Source organism: Cheilinus undulatus, linkage group 6 (assembly GCF_018320785.1).
Source record: "Cheilinus undulatus linkage group 6, ASM1832078v1, whole genome shotgun sequence".
In the NCBI taxonomy this organism is placed as follows: domain Eukaryota; kingdom Metazoa; phylum Chordata; class Actinopteri; order Labriformes; family Labridae; genus Cheilinus; species Cheilinus undulatus.
The window spans coordinates 36,021,597-36,041,823 of NC_054870.1; the positions used below are offsets into that span (position 1 = coordinate 36,021,597).

Genomic DNA, 20,227 nt, shown 5'->3' on the forward strand with positions numbered 1-20,227 from the left:
ATTTATCCATATGTGCACATATTCACAATGAAGCCTGTGCAGAGTGGAAACCAGCATATTTAAAGGTTAAAGGCACTAAAAACACTTGTGTCCTTTGTGGTTTGTGTTTACAAGCAACATTTAGTGTGCTAAGGTTTGAGGTTTAATGTCTCAAAGCTCCATGAACCACATTTCTGAGGCTCCAGCTGTTTTGAAAAAAGACCTGACCACAGGATTAATAGATCTACGGTTACTGGAACACTATTATGAAAAGTTGAGGAAATATTTCCTTGTCGTGTCTCAGAGAAGGATCAGGGAAGATTGATGCTTTGATCTTTTTTGATGTTTCACAGAGGAGAACCAGGTTGAAACCACATCCAGGTCCCTGCCTCTCTGCCCCCCTTGTAGCATTTAAGGCTAGCACGCTAACTGAAACCACATTAAAGCAATTAGAAACCTTATCAGAAAATGCTACAGTTAATGAGCAAACCAAACAAAAACTCCAGAAGACTCAAAGCTAACATTGTGGACTGAACCCTATCCACTCTATCTGTAAATCTATCTCTTTCTGAACTGCAGCCAAAGCAAACACAGATCCTAAGATGAGGACAACACAAGAGACGACACACTTGTAACCCACACAGGTTTTTTCAGGGGGCCTGGTTTGGTGTTCTTGTGTTGCTCTCTCTGAGTGATGTCCTGGGGGATGCAGAGAGGCGGAGCGGGGCCTGAGCTCCTCCGCTGCTCCTTTGTTTACATTGATGGTTTCCAGATGCTAGCTAGTGATCGGAGCGCTTCGGAACGCTTGGGAGCAGCCCAGCAGTTTGGGGCTGCAGCCAGCTAGCCAGGATTAAGGCAGCTTTATCTGGGACAGTTGAAAAACATGGCTTTGTAATAACTCTACAGCAATTTCCAACTAATTTGCACATGCTGATCTGAGATACCAGAGTGTCACAACATTGTTCTCATTAATTTGGGTGACACATGCAATGCACAGTGACGTTAAGGTCATTAAGTCTAGGTTTTAGTCACAGAATTGAGCCTTTCATTAAATACATCTGACTGTAATCAACATATTTGTTTTTCTCAGTGATTTGATTGCATGTTTCCTTAAGCAGGCTCCATTCTATGGCAGCTTGAGTGCATTATCTGGGTTTTCTGCTGAGTCCTCTTCCAGAGACATTGTTTTTGCAAACAGAGGTACATTGTGCTCGATCAGGGGCAAATTTATCACTTAAACAGCCCACCTGTTTCTCTTGTCACTTTCAGCCTCGGCCACTTTTCTTTACAAGCATTAGAAGGAGACAGCTGCACCCGCAAAGGAGCCGGAGAGGAGAGGTGATAAAGATGGCAGCGAGAAAAAAGAGAGGGACGCACAGAAAACAGTGGCTGTATTTAGAGCTTGTAGTGCATGGTGGGATTGATAAATAGTTCCCCCATAATGCACCTGGCTGAGGTTTTGGCCCAGGGTTAAAGCTGTTTAGTCCAGCAGCGGAAACAGCCGATAAAAAAATGCTTGTTCTTTGTGCAGTGACACACAGCTGAGGTGGTGACAGTGTCATTCTTGTGAGAGGCTTGAAGCTGCGGCCATCTGCACGGCCTCACTTGGCCCTCAGTTCTGACTCACAGGCTGACGACTCCAGTGCATCCTCAGATCTTTATTCTTGTGCTGCTGTGATGTCAGATAACATAGATAGGGTTGGTTAAAGACTTGAATATTTAACAAGGCATCCTTTTCTTCCCCTTTCTCGTGATTAGTAGCATAGTTGTACGTGTGAAAGTCTGTTTCTTCCTTGCATATTTGTCATCACTCACATCTGATTTGCCTTCATGTGGTCAACCCAAACCAAACTGCGCACTGAGAATTGCTGCACAAGTATTATTTGCCCCATATGACTCGACAAACGTTTCAACTCCTTCTGGTGTGGTCTGAAAAACAACCCCGAGGTTTTCCTTTGACAGAGTATTTCTCAGAGCTGAATGGGAGGCCTATGCTGTGACTCATTGACCTGTCTGAGTCTCATGTTAGTCTATGGTTAGGTGATGGGAACATCAAATCACATGGGATAATCTTCTGATACCAGGAACTCAGGTAGAGCTTTGACTTTAAAATTGCTGTTCATTTGACATTTCTAACAGGCCTATTTAGTCACTTTTCTTTTTAAAGGCAAAGCTTTAAAAACAAAGGGAAGTTTACTTTTATCTTTGATGTGTTTGACCTGTTAAGCTTAGAATTTAAATACGTAGGAGTTTCCCTTTTCTTAAAGCTCCTGTGGGGGAATTTTTACCGGTTTTAAACTAATATTGTTGCCTCTATATGACCTGCAAAAGCAAGCAAAATCAAAATGGACAAGACTGGTGTTTTCTGTGTTGAAATTTTTAATGCGTGAAACTGCTGCTGCAGGGTAGTAGTCAGAGCACCTGAGCTACAGCATGCAGCCAGAACAGCCTTCATTTACATGGATTCAAAATAAAAGAGTTTACATGCAGTAAAACATGTGCAATTATCGTTATTCCAGCTGTTGTATATGTGAACATGTTAGTTTGACTAAACTACATTAATTAAATTTCTCAAAATCAGACCAACACTCCTAGATAGTGAGGTTAGAGGTCAGTTTATTCCTGCACACTTCAGTCAGACCAGGCTGGCCTGGACTTCCACGCTTTGACCCAGAAGTTAACCATAAATGCTAACCATAGCATCACCATTAGCTAGAGGGTTATTGGTTGTGTATTTTATAGCTGTGATATTTAATGTTATCTTTTTCAGGATTTATTTTTGGGCTTCCAGGCTGGATATGACAGTAGACAGAGTGTGGAACTGGGAAGGGAGAGTGGGGAATGGCAGAAAAGAAGCCACAAGTCAGATTTGAACACAGGCTGGCTGTTTTGAGTACATGGAGTGTAAACATGACCAGGCATACCCAAAGAATTGGCTGGGCCCCTGAAAAGCCCAGAGAATGGGCCCTTCCCAGTTGTAATATAATGACGATATTAATGAATGTGTGTTGGATCAGTAGCACTGGTGCCAGCATTCAGGATAACAGTTACCTCATCTTGGTGCTGAAAAATGTGTCAAGCTGTATTGGGATCTGAAGTATGAATTATTTATTCATGCCACTTTTTAACCTCTTTTCACCACTGTTTTTTTCTTGTGTCACCCATTTTTGCCCCTTTTAATCATTTTTTTTCTAGTTTTTAACCCCTTTTTACAACTTTAGCGACCCATTTTTGCCAATTTTATGACACTTTTGACCCATTTTTGCCTCTGTAACTAATTGTTGCCACATTTTAGCTGCTTTTCACAATTTTTCTGCTCATTTTTTAAACTTTTTGACATTCTCATATTTGCTGATTGTATGCCATTTTTTTGCTGTTTTGAACTCATTTTCACCATCTTTTCTGCATTTTTTTTACACATTTTACTACTTTTCACCTTTTATGCCTCTTTCTGCAATTACTTAATTATTTTTCCCTTAAAATTATATCAGTTCCTTCTCCCTTTTTTTCTGGCATCCTGGCATGTGTGCATGTTATGGCTTTGCTGTGAAATCTGACATTACTTTTCAAATGGTTTACTTCAGTGTGCCCATCTATATTGAAAACAAAAAAAGGTAACTCTGATTTAAGAAAATGGGTTAACATTTTGAAATAGGCTACAGTGTAAATAAACAAAAAATATTTCTTTGATAAGCGTGGTTATTATTTAATTTAATAAGTAAAGCATGGTTATCACAGCTTAACTTTACAATGTACCATGGTTTTCCTGACGTCTATGGGCCCCCCATTTGGCTGGGCCCCAGAAGGCTACTGGTGCCTCCTCTGTGGAACTGATTTCAATAAGTGCTTTATAATAAACCCAATCAGTACTATTACTGTTTTTATTAATAATTAATAGAGTTATTAATCATGGTCTTTTAAATAAGCAGTGTTCATTCCAATGCACTGACTCAAAATACGCATTGGTGTGCCAACAGTCTGAGGGCTGATGTCTCTAACTGGTATAACAACTGTGATTATTATTAGTTTTAACACTGTTTCATATTTAAATATCTTAATAAATTACCCAAGGGTCATTTGAGGCCACTGGAATGTCTGATTTGGCCCACAAGCTGCTGGTGTATAGAATATCATATCCATGTAAATAAACTTATAAAGTGATACATTTGTTTCTCTAGTGTAGCACGAACCCTTTGTTTTTCTTCTCTCTTGGTTGAGTCACACAAACCATCATTTCTCATTTAAATGTTTAGTTTCATTTGAAGAAATTTCAAACATTCACAGACGCTGCATTATTCATGAGTTTCTGAGCTGAATTTTCCAACAAAGACTCCGCTCCTCCAATGCTGTCCAGTAAAGTGTTTGCATACAATTGCTACTGACCATTTTCCAAAACCTCAGTGTTGTCAAACCCACCAAATCCCTTGTTTTCCTGTATTTACGGCCTAACCACGGGATGGCATGTTAAATTTGCATAAAAAGCCAAGCTTTACAGCACTGTCTCCTTGTATTTGTTGTTCGTTGGCAGTATGTGCAGCCTAGATTGACTGAAGGTAGACGTCTCCCCTTGTATGTCAGAGAAGTATGAAATCCACAACCTTGAACGCTCAGAATGATTCCTTTTGGGTTTGGCTTGGAAGAGACATCTAATATTAAACCAAGGCTAACCTCTCCTGTTGCTGGAGACAGAGGATTAAGGGTTCAGGTTTTTTGGGCGAGTGTCTGAGGGTATTCAGTCTGGTGTCTGTCCGCTGCTCATTACTCTTTGCCTGGAATGTGAGATCAACAAACGCGAGATCACCTTTAGGCCTCAGACAGTCTGTGGTCTGGACTGCATTTTTCCAATGGTCAGTAAAAGACAACTTTTTGTGATTTACAGCAGAGCCAAATGATATTCAAACTGCATTTTAAGTGTTACATGCATGGGCTGCATTCCTTTCAATCAATTTCATGGTATTAACTCAATTACCCTGAAATTTAAAGGCATCACAGTGGGTGTCGTCTAGACTGGGATCACTTAAACACACCTCCTCAGATTCAGTAATCTACCTGCAACAGAGCACATGCCTGACATTCCTAATATTCTGTTACTTCAACGTATGTGTCTTTAAAACCGACCCCCCAGAGAATCACATTCCTCCACATGATAATGAGTCCAATCCACTGTAGCTGAGGGCAGAGCGACAGTGGTTAGTTAACGCTTTTTTATCCCCCTCCCCACCTCTCTTTCTCTGTCTCTCTCTGTCGCTGAAATGTATGGCTCTAATTGAAAGCAGAGCAGCGATTTTACGATGGCTCTCAGTGTTTCTGGTGTTCTGCCCCTATGGAGGCCATCTGCTTTGGATTTAGATTTCCTCCCCCTCCTCGTCCTCCCCTTTCCCTCTCTCCCTCAGTTTTCTCCTTCCCTTTCTCCACCCTCCTGAGAGGGGGCTGATTGGAGGGTCTCTCAACAGTTGGATCAGGCAACTGTGGTATTTGTCCACTTTTCTTTTTGTGTTTGTGGATGTTGGAGTCTGGTTTTGGAGCAGCAGGTTTTTAGACCCCCTTTGTAACAGAATCCTTGAAGATCAGGAGGTTGTTGAAATAAAGGTTGTCAAACTTTACATACCTCAATGTATTTTCAATACTAGAGCTTTATATTTTAATTAAATTACTATTAAAAAGTCACTAACAAGTTAAATTTGATTGTCCACAAAAATAATTTTCTCACAGATGAGCCACACTGTACATCTTAATTTGTTAGCTTTATGCTAACACATAATTGAAGACGCCATTAACTGGCTAGCAGATTAAGAATCCTTTGGGTAACCTAACTTCTGAAACAATCTGTTGCACAAAACATGGAAAATAGATGGTTACTTAAGTAAAGGGATGCCAAGTTAGTTTCTTAGCATACAGAGGTGAAATAATAAGTCCTAAAACCCTGAAGTGTCTTAGCATTTTAGCACTTCCAGTTCCATCATCTCAAAGTCTGTGGGATTATGAAGGAGTTTTTGGTAAGATGCTCAAAAAAGGTAGTCTGACACAAGCTCAAAAGGCATTTAAGTTTTTGGAAGTGCCCACTTGTAAACTTTGGAGGGTTTTTACGTTTTACAAGAGGGGGTTGCCACCTAGTGGCTAACTAGTAGGGATATGCACGGTTAAACAGTTAAATTCATTTATCAAATTAGTAAGTGCAAGATTAATGAGTCGGTTAAACGAATTACCTACATTTCTTTATAGACACGAGCTTGAAATCCTGCTCTATAATGCTCTTTTAAACTGTAATGAACCTCCTGACACTAGAAGCCGCTGCCGCTGCCGCTTCCTGTCTGAGCTTTCACCTGATGTAAATATGAGAAGCTTAGCAGTTAGCTGGTAGTAGGAACAGCACAGTATGGCAGCTTTATAAGTATTAAAAGTAAACAAAGTGCTATGTAGGCTGTCGAGGGTTGAACTCACATATAACTACTGGACTGAAGTGAAAACGCCACATATCAAAGCACGATATTAATCTGCAAAGAGGAACGAAGGCTGGCAGAGCTAGCTACTAATGTTAGCTACTCTCTACACAGTATATCTCGCTCACAACATACCTGCTAACACAATGGCCTTGTGATGAAGTTGACTGCTTTCTAAGTATTTTCTTCTCTTTAGACTAGTCGGTTAAACTGAATTTATCTTGGCGTTTAGCTGAATGGGGAAATTGACGCCTAGGAACATTCCTACTTCCTAGGATTTCCGAGTTTGTCAGGGACATTTAATATCACCACGCCAAACATATAAACTCATGTACTACTTAAGAGGTTCCCAAACTTTTCAGCCTGGGACCCCAAAAATAACAGTACCAAAAAACACTGACATAAGAACAGCACAAAAACAAGCCTTAAAAAACTTATTTATCATTTATATCATTATTTATTGTAAGAGGACTGGAAGCAGAGTATACCACCTGAAATTATTTTGGGGTTTTCTTTGTTTTTTGAAAAGCATCTTGGGCTGCTGTTGTGGGGGTTGTGCCAATCCTCCCTATCGCCCAGTGGTGCCCTCAGGCAACTTACTCGCCAAATCCATGCCTTAGTGCAGCCTCAATTTTCAGCCCAAACATGCCTCAAACTTCTACACAGTACTGTATGTTGGTACCAATTTATTGGTACGGGAGTCCATCTACACTTTCTGAGTCATTTAAGAACAAGAAATTATTCTTTAATGGGTGTCTCGGACTGTATTTTTGTTGCTAGATATTCAAACAGGAACTTTCTTATGTTTGATTTATACTGAAATTATATCAAAGTTTAAAAATCTGCTATCCTGGCAGCCCTCTTTCCTTTGATATCTTTATCAGCTCTCCTGTTCCTGTTCCTGTCGTCCTCTTGTGTCGTATTTTTGTCCTTCTGTTTGTTTTACTGTCTCTTTTCCCGGCACTGTTTGTTCTATTTAATGCAGCTTATGAGCTCATTAATCCTGCATTATAAGCCAAAGAATGATCTGTGTCCTTGTAGAAGAGCCTAACTCATAAGTGGGAGTAGTGCAGGAAAAAACATGCACTGAGAATTTCCAGTTGTGTCTCAGGAGTGTATGAAAACCTCTGGATGTGGAATTTGTGCATGTGTTTTGAGTGTGTGCATTTGTGTCTGGGTGTTAAACGAGACCTAAGGGAAGGAAGCGAGTGAGGGGCTTTGTGTGTGGCCATGTTTTGCGTACCGATTTCATCAATGAATGCTTGTATCACGTGTGTATATGCCTCATTTAGCAGTTCACTGACCCGTAGTGGGTGCGCGCGATATGATGAGTCCCTGCTGTGATCTGGACCAAATGAGGATGTGGTTTGACTAGATGTTGTTTTGGAGCTACGCTGCCTGCTGTATGGTCTTCCACATTGACCCTTATCTCAACAACATGCAGGGCTCTAGCCTCGGGAACATAATCAAACACTGACTCGATGCAGTTCGGTAACGTCAAAGTGATTCGACAAACACGGCTCATCTCCTGGCACAAAATCCATGAACCAATTTTAAATCTTTGTTTTCAGGTTATGCACACCTAAAATGCTCCAAATGGCTCAGACATGTCCATTTGGCTTTGGCTTGAATGGTTTTATTTGTAGAGAGCACAGGGAAAACAAAACACATCCTCCCATGCAGCCTCATCTCTAGAGTGTTGTGTGCTGTGATGACGCAGTTCCATTAAATTAGTCATTCTACCATGTGTATTGTGAATCTTTTGAGCACGTTGCTTTAAAGGGTGGTTATTTTCCTGGAAATCAAGCCTAACTAAAACATTTACTCAGTGTTTCTAGTGTTTACAGCAGAGGGTTTTGATTCGTAATCCACTGCAGCAATGTAAATGAAAAGACAAGCCCTGTATGTTTGTGTGTAGGTGAAGAAAACTAAAGCTTCCTGCATTAGCCAAGGCCCTGACAGTTGTGTTTCCCAGTCTCCAGCCTCTGCCTGCAGCGCTGGCACATCAGTCCAGATGTTATTGTGACATTGGTTCCCACGTGTTTGGGGGTCCACTGGAATGTGAAATACCAACTGTGGCGCTAAAGTTTATGACTACACAACCAAAATTTGCTTTTCATCCGAAGACCTCCATGAGAGCCAACGTGTTGCAATGGCCAAACCACAATGTGAGTCCAGAACTCACATTTATCACTCCAAATGTCCAAATAAGTCTTGGATTACTTTGTGGTTGTGCAACCTAATGTGGGTGTAATATATGTAAAGGAGAAGTGATGCATTTTAGATGTGATATTTGATGTTTCAATGTGGAATTACTTGTGTTTTTGCTTGCTGAGAAAAATACCAAAAAACAGGGATCAATATTGAGAGCACATGTTCCTGCTCTCCCTGTGCCTACAGTCATGGACGAAAATGTTGGCACCGCTAGAATTTTTCCAGAAAATACACCATTTCTCCCAGAAATTGTTGCAGTTACAAATGTTTTTGGCATACACATGTTTATTGCCTTTATGTGCATTAGAGAAATAAAAAAAATTGGAAGAAAAAAGCCCAAATTGACATAATTTTACACAAAACTCAAAAAATGGGCCAGACAAAATTGTTGGCACCCTTTCAAAACTGTGGGTAAATCATTTTATTTCCAGCATGTGATGCTCATTTAAGCTCACCTGTGCCAAGTAACAGGTGCTGGCAATCTAGAAATCACACCTGAAGCCAGTTAGAATGTATAAAAGTTGATTCAGCCTTTGTGTTGTGTGCCTGTGTGTGTCACACAAAGCATGGAGAAGAGAAAGAGGAGCCAAGAACTGTCTGAGAACTTGAGAAGCAAAATTGTGGAAAAATATGAACAATCTCAAGGTTACAAGACCATCTCCAGAGATCTTGAGATTCCTTTGTCCACTGTGTGTAATATAATCAAGAGGTTTATAACCCATGGCACCGTGGCTAATCTCCTTGGACGTGGACGGAAGAGAAAAATTGACAAAAGAATGCAACGCAGGATAGTTAGAATGGTGGATAAACATCCTCAGTCAACTTCCACACAAATTCAGGCTGTCCTGCAGACTGAGGGTGCAAAAGTGTCAGCTCGAACCATACGTTGTAATCTGAATGAGATGAAGCGCTATGGCAGGAGACTGAGGGAAACCCCACTGCTGACAAAGAGACATAAAAAAGCCAGACTGGAGTTTGCAAAAATGTACTTGAGTAAGCCTCAATCCTTCTGGGAGAACATTTTGTGGACAGATGTGACTAAGGTAGAGCTTTTTGGAAAAGCACGTCATTCCACTGTTTACAGAAAACAGAATGAGGCCTACAAAGAAAAGAACACAGTACCTACAGTCAAACATGGTAGAGGTTCAAGGATGTTTTGGGGTTGTTTTGCTGCCTCTGGCACTGGGTGCCTTGACTGTCTGCAAGGAATCATGAAATCTGGAGACTATCAAAACATTTTCGGCCGTAATGTAGGGACTAGTGTCAGAAAGCTGGGTCTGTGTCAGAGGTCATGGGGGTTCCAGCAGGACAATGACCCCAAACATACTTCAAAAAGCACCAAGAAATGGTTGGAGACAAAGCGCTGGAGAGTTCTAAAGTGGCCAGCAATGAGTCCAGATCTAAATCCCATTGAACACCTATGGAGAGATCTCAAAACTGCTGTTGCAAGAAGGAACCCTTCAAATCTGAGAGACCTGGAGCAGTTTGCAAAAGAAGAGTGGTCCAAAATTCCAGCTGAGAGGTGTAAGAAGCTTGTTGATGGTTATAGGAAGCGATTGGTTTCAGTTATTATTTCCCAAGGGTGTGCAACCAAATATTAAGTTGCAGATGCCAACAATTTTGTCTGGCCCATTTTTTGAGTTTTGTGTAAATTATGTCAATGTTGTCTTTTTCCTTCGGATTTTTTGTGTTGTTCCAATGCACATAAAGGCAATAAGCACATGTATACCAAAAACATTTGTTGATTGCAACAATTTCTGGGAGAAATGATGTATTTTCTGGAAAAATTCCAGGGGTGCCAACATTTTCGTCCATGACTGTGCATAGAAAGCCTGAGGCAGGAGAGAAGTAGCTATAAACGCAGAGCAGAGCAGGCATCAGTGACAACAGAATGACATTGATTAAGTCAGATAAAACACAGAGGAGGAGCTGGGGTGGAGGAGGGTTGCAAAAAGTAGCTTGCAGAGGGAGCATCAAAGCATAGCCAGGCTAGAGAAGTTCAAATATGGTAGAATGAGTGCAATTAGTCAATAGCTTGCTTGGAGCAAATCAGCTGGCTGTCAGCTGACGAAGGCTTGAGTAAGATCAGCTGATCTCAGTTGTATGGCAGTGCTCGACTCCTTGGCCTGCCTGAACTAACGCTATATGCTTGATTAAATACATTTGAATGGTTGAAAACTTTGGGGAATTTGGGTAATGACCTCTCAATAAGGAAGTGAAGGTGAATCCTGAGGTTAGACAACTTGAGAACCACTATCAGTTAACTACATCTATATTTCACTATTAGTGCACTAGTTCTGTCAGCCTTTCTTGTATTTAAGTCTCCTATGGAGAGTTTTTAACTGGTTATAAAACAGACTAAAATTAATATACTTGCTTTTTTATGATCTACAAAAGCACAAAAGACCATTGGGGAGAAGACAGTTTGTCTATATTATAATTTTTAACTGCTGACACATGGTATAGATAATTATTACACACTGCTGAGGCAGTCTTTTTGATACTTTTTTCTACAGTATGATTCTTAAAGAGTGACACATTAATTGAAGAACAGCAGCATCCAATTTTTCACTCAAAAAATGCATGCAAATGTGCAAGGTAAGATCAACTTTGATCACAATGGTTGTCAAAGTTGGCACAAACTTCAAGGTCCTTACAGGAGCTTTAAAGGCTATTTTAAACAGCTTGGACACAACTAATAAATTATACGTCCACATTGAGACTACTTCTACCAAAACAGAGAAACAATCCATTTTAAAAATGTCTGTTAGGAGCACTGAAAGCACTCAGCTGCAGTCAGAGCATGAAGCACAGCCAAAGGCCAAGGCCAGAGCTTGGAAACAGCATGGAGTAGGAGAGGAATGGTCATGAGGAGGACAAGTGCTGTTTCTGTCCTGCTGAGTCCTGGCTGCAATATCAGGGAGAGATATTTTTTTACATTCAAAGAAACAACTGTAGCAGGAAATTCAATGTTAATATTTCCATATGAAGAATGAGCGTTAAGGTTCGACCTCCTGGAGAGATCGGGAGGCAGTCTCATGTTGGGTTTTTTTAAAGTTTGAAAAGCTAGATTTATTATATTAGCTCAAATAATAGTTAGTTTTATTGCAGCAGGAACCTATAAAGTTCTGTATTTTGGAGGGTTTAAGAGTCAGAATGGCAGTCTGATTACATTTGATTGGCATTAACTGGCGTATTTGTAGAAGAACATCCAATCCAATAGCATTGTCTTTGAGATTACACATTGATTGCATAAGAATGAAGCTGTCACATTGCATAAACTGTTGTGCTGCAGGCCAGCAGAAGTCAGATTTTCCAGCTTTCTTGCTGTCACAGTGGGAGATGGGAAGCTGACAGTGAGGTTGAGGTCATGCTGTTTAGGGGCCAGATTGAAGCACAGCCGCTCATACTTAACGTCGGCTCGCTGGTGCTGATGCAAAGTGCTGACGTCTATCAGGGCAGCGCCAGATGCTCCTGATTAAAGTTTCTATTACTCACACACAGCCTGGGATGAAATACCAGGGAAACAGATCGTACCCCTCCTCTAAATCTCACCGCCCTGTACCCCTTCACATCCACCCCGAAATCTGCAGCCAATGTTAAAGTGATTATGAAAACAATCTCAAGTCCTGCAGGAGAAGACCGGGCAGGTCTGATTTCACTCTGTAAACCTTTCCTAACCTTCTGGAGAGCTGCCATCTGTTGCATGCTGTGCATTAAGATTACTTCTCTCTGACATATCAGATTTCTATCTGTGCATGAAAGCATTTTTAAAGTTTGACAAAAACACTTCCCTGCTACACCATTAACTGCGGTTTTCTACAAAATGGAAGGATTTCGTTGACCAAATTAACCACTCCCAGGCTGACGCTGATTACGGCTGTGCAGACTCTAGTCCTAGAGATGGGTTTTTGATGCTGAAGCTTTAAATTGATCGTGACAGGCTCAAACAAACAAACTAATCACTACACATTTAGGTTTCTTTTGGCAAGATGGAGGGTGTTTTATGATTAACCCTTTTACAACATCAGAATTTGTTTGTGTCATACTTTTCGGGGAAAAAATGAGAATTTCCCCCTTTTGCTGTTACACTGGCCTAAATAAAGTTGCCAGCATGAAGTCATTCTCCAGCTCCTCCCAACAATATTGCCCTCAAGCTAGTGCTTCTTTCATGGCTGACTGACTCTTCGTAATCATCTCCCTCGCAAGAATCAGAAGACTAATTTAAAACAGCTGGATTTGAAGTAAATGTCAATTACACAACAGCACATCGTGCCAAGACTTTGTGTAGGAGTGCTGTATGATATTAGCACGACAAGCATGGACACACCCTGCTGTCAAAACTCAACATTCATTATTGTCCAGCTGGATTCAGGAGTAGCTCTTAAAGCTGTCATTCTGAACTCTTTGCACTGCTTGGCATTCAAAGTATAATGAGCAGCATTTTAAACATCATGATAGCAGATAAATAAATCCTAACTGAATGCTTGCTGAATAACGACTTTCCTAAAGGAAAAAGAATGAAGTCAAACTTGCTTAATGCATCTTTGACCCCTTCATACATTCAGACAAGCCTGTGATGACCTATTGAACTCATGCCTACGAAAGAAATATGGGTTTCTAAGTCACTGTCTTTCATTATGCTGTAGCTCATGATTGACACTATGTAGTCATAAGTTTTGTTTTGCTCCTGTGAGGTTGTGTTAAGCTGATACTAAAAACACAACATTTCCTGGCATGGCTGCTTCATAATAAAGGCGTTTCAACAACATAATAAGCAGGGACCTAAGGAAAATAAAATGTCTTTATCAAATAATTGAGCATTATAAGAGCTACGGTTTGTGGCAAGTAGAGAGTTACAGTATTTACGATACAGTCTTTTTTTAGGGACAATATCGATTCAGATTATAAGTAGTGCATGTGCCAGTGCCACCCAGGCCTCCGTGTTAATTGCCTGGTAGTTTTGAGATATCGAGCCAGTCAGATAGTGTTGTGGGTGAGACTGTAAGAAAAACAAAACAAAGCTAGGGGGAAGATACATCTTGCAGTGGAGTTAAAGTAGCACACCTTCAAATTGATTAATTTTGGCCAATTATCATTAAAATAATATGCAGATACAGATAATCAGCTAAATGCCAAACATCAGCATCGATAATCAGCCAGGCTGATAATCAGTCTACCCCTACTACAGTACATGCAGCCACCCCTCTGACCAGGGATCACAGCCATGCCCTCCTTCTTTTAACCATTAGGAACTTAATGCAATCGAGTTATAGATTCTTGAGCTATGGTTTCAAGGAGGAGGCTGTGCTTTATGGGTAGTGAGTATGTAGAGTATGTGAGTATACCCCATCCCCACCTTTTAACACAGTCCGTGGTCTGAATAAAATGTCTATGCTGTGCTTTGGTCAAATAAAACATGGATCAAGCACTAGGAAGGTTTTTGACCCTGTATAAACCAGTTTGATGTGTCTCTTTAAATGCAAACAAGCTCCTTCTCTCCCCTCTCTTGTCTTCAAGTGCAGCTGTATGCTTCCATGGCTGTAGACAGAGATTTATGGGTGAAGATCTCAGGTGACAGGCAGGTAGTATAATAATAATAATAATCATTGTGATGTCACAGTGTGATGTAAAAACCATCAGTTTCATGATGTAAGACATAAAGAGACTGTGAACAAAGGATTAGGCTGACTTATTTTAAATTTGGTGGGTTAGAACACAGGTTCCCAAAGTGGGGGGTCAGGACTCTTCGGGGGTGCGCAAATCACTTTGAGAAGGTTGAGAGATACTTTCTAAAAACAAAGTAAAATTTACAATTATTTCAAGTCATTTCCAGCATGTATTGTAGTAATCTATTATGTAAAATATTGTGTTTTAAGGCTTTTGTGTTCTTTTATGTTGCTCTTACACTAGTGTTGGCAAAGGCCCAGTGAGAGTACATGGCTGCATTATTACATGCTTAAACACTTGGATAGTGGGGGTCTCCAGCTTCTGCAGCTGGGCTGAAAAGTTTGGAAACCTCTGGGTTAGAAGATACTCTAGATACTCTAATTTATGTTTAAAAGCACAAAAAAATGTGTTTTCATGATACGTCCTCTGTAAGTGTCAAAGGACAAAGGGACTCGACCTGCTTGTCACACATCACTCCATTTACTATTTTTATTTGTCCACCACTGTGGTAGGTAGTCTGAGCTATCAGTGAGTGATATCTGTGGTATCTCTTGTGTGCACCATCACCAAAGGGCTGGGATTAAACTGCTAATGATGGTATTGCAGAAATCCATGGCGAGGCTCTCAGTAATACTAGTGACAGTATTGGCATCTGTTTCCCACCCACCACTAGCTTGCATTTGTTTAATTCAGAGACTTAACATGTAAAAACATAGAAAAAAGACCTTTTTTTGGTCTACTTATGTATTAGTTCATATAGCCAATATTTCCTACTGATAAAGGCTGATAATTAAAGCAGATATATTGGCTGTAAATACTGGCAGGAATTTTGATCTGCTGATATTGATAATTAACTTTTTAAGCTATCGTCTGCCGGTACTGATATCGTGATGATAATATTGTGCATTCCTTGAAAGAACTTTGGTATAAAGTATTTCCAAGAAACAGCAACTGAATCAACTTTTGGCTTTATAACTGATCTATGATAAGTGGCTGCATTCAGTCAGAACACTGACAGAAGGGGAGGTTGTGCATTGAAGGTCTGAGGGACTGATGCTTGTGTGCGTCATCTACTGGATTAAAGTTGCATGTTGATAGAAGAAGTAACTGTCTACTCATCTGGCCAGACCTGTAGAAATAATTGTTGTACTAAATGTGCAAAGATTTCATCATTTTTTTTGCTTTTTACAGGCCAGACCCAAAGGAGAAGGGCTGACACCGTACCAGGGGAAAAAGAGATGCTTCGGAGAATACAAGTGCCCCAAGTGTAAAAGGAAGTGGATGAGCGGAAACTCCTGGGCCAACATGGGTCAAGAATGTATCAAATGCCACATAAATGTCTATCCACACAAACAGGTAATGAAGAAAATTCCCTCTGAAAAGTTTGCAATGTGTCTAAGTCAGAAATCAAAACTAACAGAGTCCAGGCTCTGGTTTGCATGGCGGTGTTTTGTCTTGAGGTCATTTCAGATGGCCTCATTAAAACAAAATAAAAATAACAACATTAGCAATTGCTTTTGCCCTTTTGGTAATAATCCAACATTGAATAAACTAATAACATTTCCTGATAAGACTTTAGATCGTTTAGGGAATGACAACAAACCTAAAATAAATATTTCTTTATTAATGGCTCACAGACACAAACTAACTCTGGGGTAATGGAAGCTTACACAGCTTCGGGAATTCCTCTCACGTAGAATAATATGAAAGTCATATTAAGCAAGATGCTGTGGAGTGTTTTTCCAAACATGAAATGCTCAGAGGGAATTAACGTGCTGGTGAGCTGTCTGTTCAGCTTAACCTCCAGTATGTTCCTCACAGCCCACTGACAAAAGAGACGGATGGCTCGAGAAAGAATCCTCCCTGTTTTCTTCATCTAGAGATATATTTATCTGCAGAGCTTCATCTTTTAATATTTATGCTTTTCCACATTCTTCCAATTCCACTTCCTGAAATAAAATTGGGATTACTGCTTGAGGCCCTGTTCGTTCTCTGAATGCTGCGGCTGACCATGTTTCACTCTGTTAACGCTTGCATAAAATGAAGCAGGAAAGGGACCCTGCTCGGCAAATTTACTTTAAATCTCTGGCAAGACATTGCAACATTCCCCGACAATGAAAAGTGAATGCATAATTTTTACCAAATGTTTTATTCTTTCATTTGCATCTTCTTCAGGGTGAGATCTTAACCCCGAATATTAACTATACCCTCTAAAACTCAAGGGTGAAAGAGTGCATTTACATCACTCCTGGGCTACTTAAAATTTCAATCAAAACCATCCTGTTTCTTATAGTTCACTGGTGAGAAAAACCTCACTCTTCTGTGCCTCTGTGTCCCTGCGGCAAAGCAACACATAGGCAAGCAAATTCCCTGCATTTGCAATGTCACCCACTTAACATATTTCCCCCTGTCAGCGTTTGAAATGGACCACTAACCTCTGTGTCCTCGAGTATCAAAGAGCTCAAACTCTCAGCACGGCTCCCTCCCTGCCTGTGGTTTCCCATAAATAACCTGAATATGTATTTTCCAATCCCATCCACATGCATCAAATATTTGACCCTCTCTGATGGAAAATATATTTCCTGAGCACCCAGAGTGTTTGTTTTAAGCCGAGGGTGTGATTTCTGATGGCTGAGATGGCAGACACGTACATTTTGGTCATTTAAAACCATCCTGACTGGGCTGACCTTTGAGAGTAGACGGCGTTCAAGGTGGAAGAAGCTAATATAGCTCAAAAGCAGTGTTGCTAAAGCCATCCTATAAAGCCCTTCACTGAAAATGAATCTTTCAAGGCAAATGTATGAAAGTAGGAGAATTAAGTATTGCCACTTTTGCAACCAAGCTAAGTAAAGAGCTAACTTACATTTAAGGCTTGCCAAGCAAGAACAACCAACTGACTATGAGAGCTTTTCCCTTCCTCTCTAGTAACACCTTTGAAAATAAATGTTCCAACTTTTTTGATTTAAAAAAATGTCCCTTGCGAGTAAACGTATCGTTAAAGAAAACAAATCTGGTAGCTTTCATGACATATGACGACCGTTGCACACAAGGTTGATAGCCTCTTGAATAGCCTACTCCACAAGCACAATGGTTGTGTCTGAAGCCACTTCCTAACATACTGCCTACTGCATGCTCATACAATACATACTAACTGTTCGATTAGCAGCATACTAATGCATGTCATCTCCGTTTCACAACTTTATCATAAATGCATTATTGGCCCTAGCTGCATTGAAGGTAGCACTAGGCCCATCAGGCTGCTCATAGAGTTTGGTTACCTCTTGGGTGTAATCACACTAGGCAATTAGTGCCATGCCCAAGCATGCTTGAGTCCTAAAATCCAGTACACTTCCTTGGCCCTGGTTTGGATGCAAGAGATGGGATTGCTCATGCATGCACACAGGCATGGGTGTGCAACATGAGTGTGAAGTACAATTAATACCCCTTGACAATCATTTTAAACAACAGTAGAGTGTTACAGGGCTGTATCCAAGATGATTCAAGGCAAGCCACAAATTGAGAAAAGTTCATGTCATGTTTTCTGTGTTTTTCATTGTGCAGACTCTGTGAGACTGCGTGTCATGACACTGCATGTCATATTAAGACACAATGATGTATCTGTTATCCATGGTATGGCATATTTTGGTCCGTATCTCTTAGGGTGTCCATATCCTTTTGTGTTTTGAATGTAGAAAATAAATGAGCCTCAAAGTAGGACCAACAGATCTACATCAGCTGAAGTCTTTTCCTTTTTGTCCTCATTTTTAAACTTTTACAGTGCATTGCATTCAGAAGACTGAAGTTTCTTTGTACATACGCTTGGCATGTAGCATAATACAGATTCATCACAAGCCCGATGTGCCACAGCCCAGGGCTTGGGAGGTTGGGGAGGTCTGCTTGATTCAAGCTTGATACATGGTGACACACGTGAGCTCAATGGCATTTCTTTTGTCTGGGCCTTTTCACCCCCAGTGATGCACCCAGAGATTGCTGGTGGTTTTCGGGCCTCTGGACATCCACAACACAACCAGGGACTTGTGGCACCCACTGGAATGGTAGCCTAGGACGTGCTTACATGCCACATCCACCCCAAAGGTGTGGACTTTATTTTTTCCACAGATTATTTTCCCATGCCCCTGGTAGTATGCAAAGACATTCAGAGCATGACAGGGGTTGTCCCAGTCCTCCTCTTCCTCAAACCTTAAACTGTGTTCTTGTAGTTTCTGCTTCAATTCCAGACACATTGCACTTTAAGTTATTGACTGCTTCAGGAGAAAAATACTCAGACTGCAGCTTCATCTACAGAACAGACTCCCTTGAGTTTCTTGCACAAGGACATAAACATGGAAGACGCCTGCAACACAGACACCAATCTCCCTCCAATCCCGGAGGGGAACTTCATGAAATATACATCATATTTTCCTTCTTTCTCTAAGGACGTAATGTCTTTGACACACCGATAATAAAGTCTCAAAACTTCCTGGCAGACTCATTAGTGAAAGACTGAAATATCTTCTACCAGTGACACGTGGTAGCCTGTATTTCTCTAGTTGGACGACTTGGACTTAGTAGTGTTTTTGAAAGCAGTTCGAACAAGAAAAAAAACAATAGATGAGGGATACAATTTTCCAGACAGGTTGTTAAAATAACCTCAGAACGTGCTGGCTCTGATAGATTCTCTTTGTCCTCAATAATGAGTCCAAGAAAGCCATAGCCATAGCAGTTTGCTGATATTTCCATACAAGTCATGCTGATCAAATGCATACTTGATCTTTCTCTTTAACACTGGGTTATAAAAGTCTACTTCAAGTTTCCAAAGCTGATTATGCGTTGCCATAACTGTGCTACTAATTGTGTTTAGTACACATTCAGTCTGGGCAGAATATGGGAGCAGTGATGGGGGCCAGCATTGTTGGGCGTATAGCTGAGTTCAACGTGGTGCCAAATAAACTGCTTGCAAAACTTGAGAGGTTTATACTGTGTGGGTGCTTCTTGGTTTACTTCTTTGGTGAGTAATATGACTCATTATTTTTCTTCTGTTTGTATTCTCAGCGCCCTTTAGAGAAACCAGATGGCCTGGATGTTTCTGACCAGAGTAAGGAGCACCCGCAACACCTGTGCGAGAAATGTAAAGTTCTTGGCTACTACTGCCGCCGTGTGCAATAAAATCATCTTCATTCGGAGCCTGAGAGCAACTTTTAGGTCCCAAGTTGCATTGCTCATCTTCCATCAAGGCTTCCTCCATCCAGGTTTTCCACATCCCTGATCTGCACACGAAATTGGTGTCCTTAACCCCCACAGCTTCTCAGAAACCTCAAACATGGACTGTAGCTCTAATTCTCCAATCTTCTGCCCCTCTTAAAACTTTATCCGTTACGATTTCTCCTTTTTGGTTGACAGTATTGAAGATTACTTCCAGGAATGAGAGGTAAATGTTGCCTTGGGTTCAATCTCTCAAAATATTCTTCATGAAAACAAAAACTTGCCAAATCTGTCTTTTTATGCCTCATGCATGAAATAATATCACAGCATTGATCCAACTTGACGTTTAACATCATTTATACATTATTTGGTTGATTAAGTGTCAGTCATTGGTGTCACTGATCGTATTGGTCTCAATAGATTACCTCACCTTGGGGTTTTTGTTGGCTTTGTGTTTACAGAGATCTGCCTTCCATTTCCCTGCCAAGTGAATTGTGTGTTTCCTAATGTGATGAACGTTTAACCCGGGTCTCTCACGATGGTAAATATTTGAGGCCTTTGATGTCTTGCCATATTAGGGTCAGCAGCACATCTTTTTAACTGTGAATTAACTGAGGGACAATGTGCCATATTTCCCTGGCTTACATTTGGCCTATTTATTTTCTTGTCGTCTAGTGTGCAATTTGAATTTTAACTGGGACATAAAGAATTGTTTTTTTGTA

At 40.6% G+C, this 20,227-nt stretch overlaps 1 protein-coding gene across 1 annotated transcript in view; it reads left to right on the plus strand.

The window, feature by feature from the left end:
- Positions 1-20,227, plus strand: part of zcchc24 (zinc finger, CCHC domain containing 24) — a 54,777-nt gene extending 34,550 nt beyond the window's left edge. Inside the window, exons 3-4 of the mRNA XM_041788664.1 lie at positions 15,495-15,659; positions 19,356-20,227. Of these exons, the coding sequence (XP_041644598.1) occupies positions 15,495-15,659; positions 19,356-19,469 (279 nt within the window). The 3' untranslated portion in view covers positions 19,470-20,227. The remainder of the gene's footprint in view (positions 1-15,494; positions 15,660-19,355) is intronic.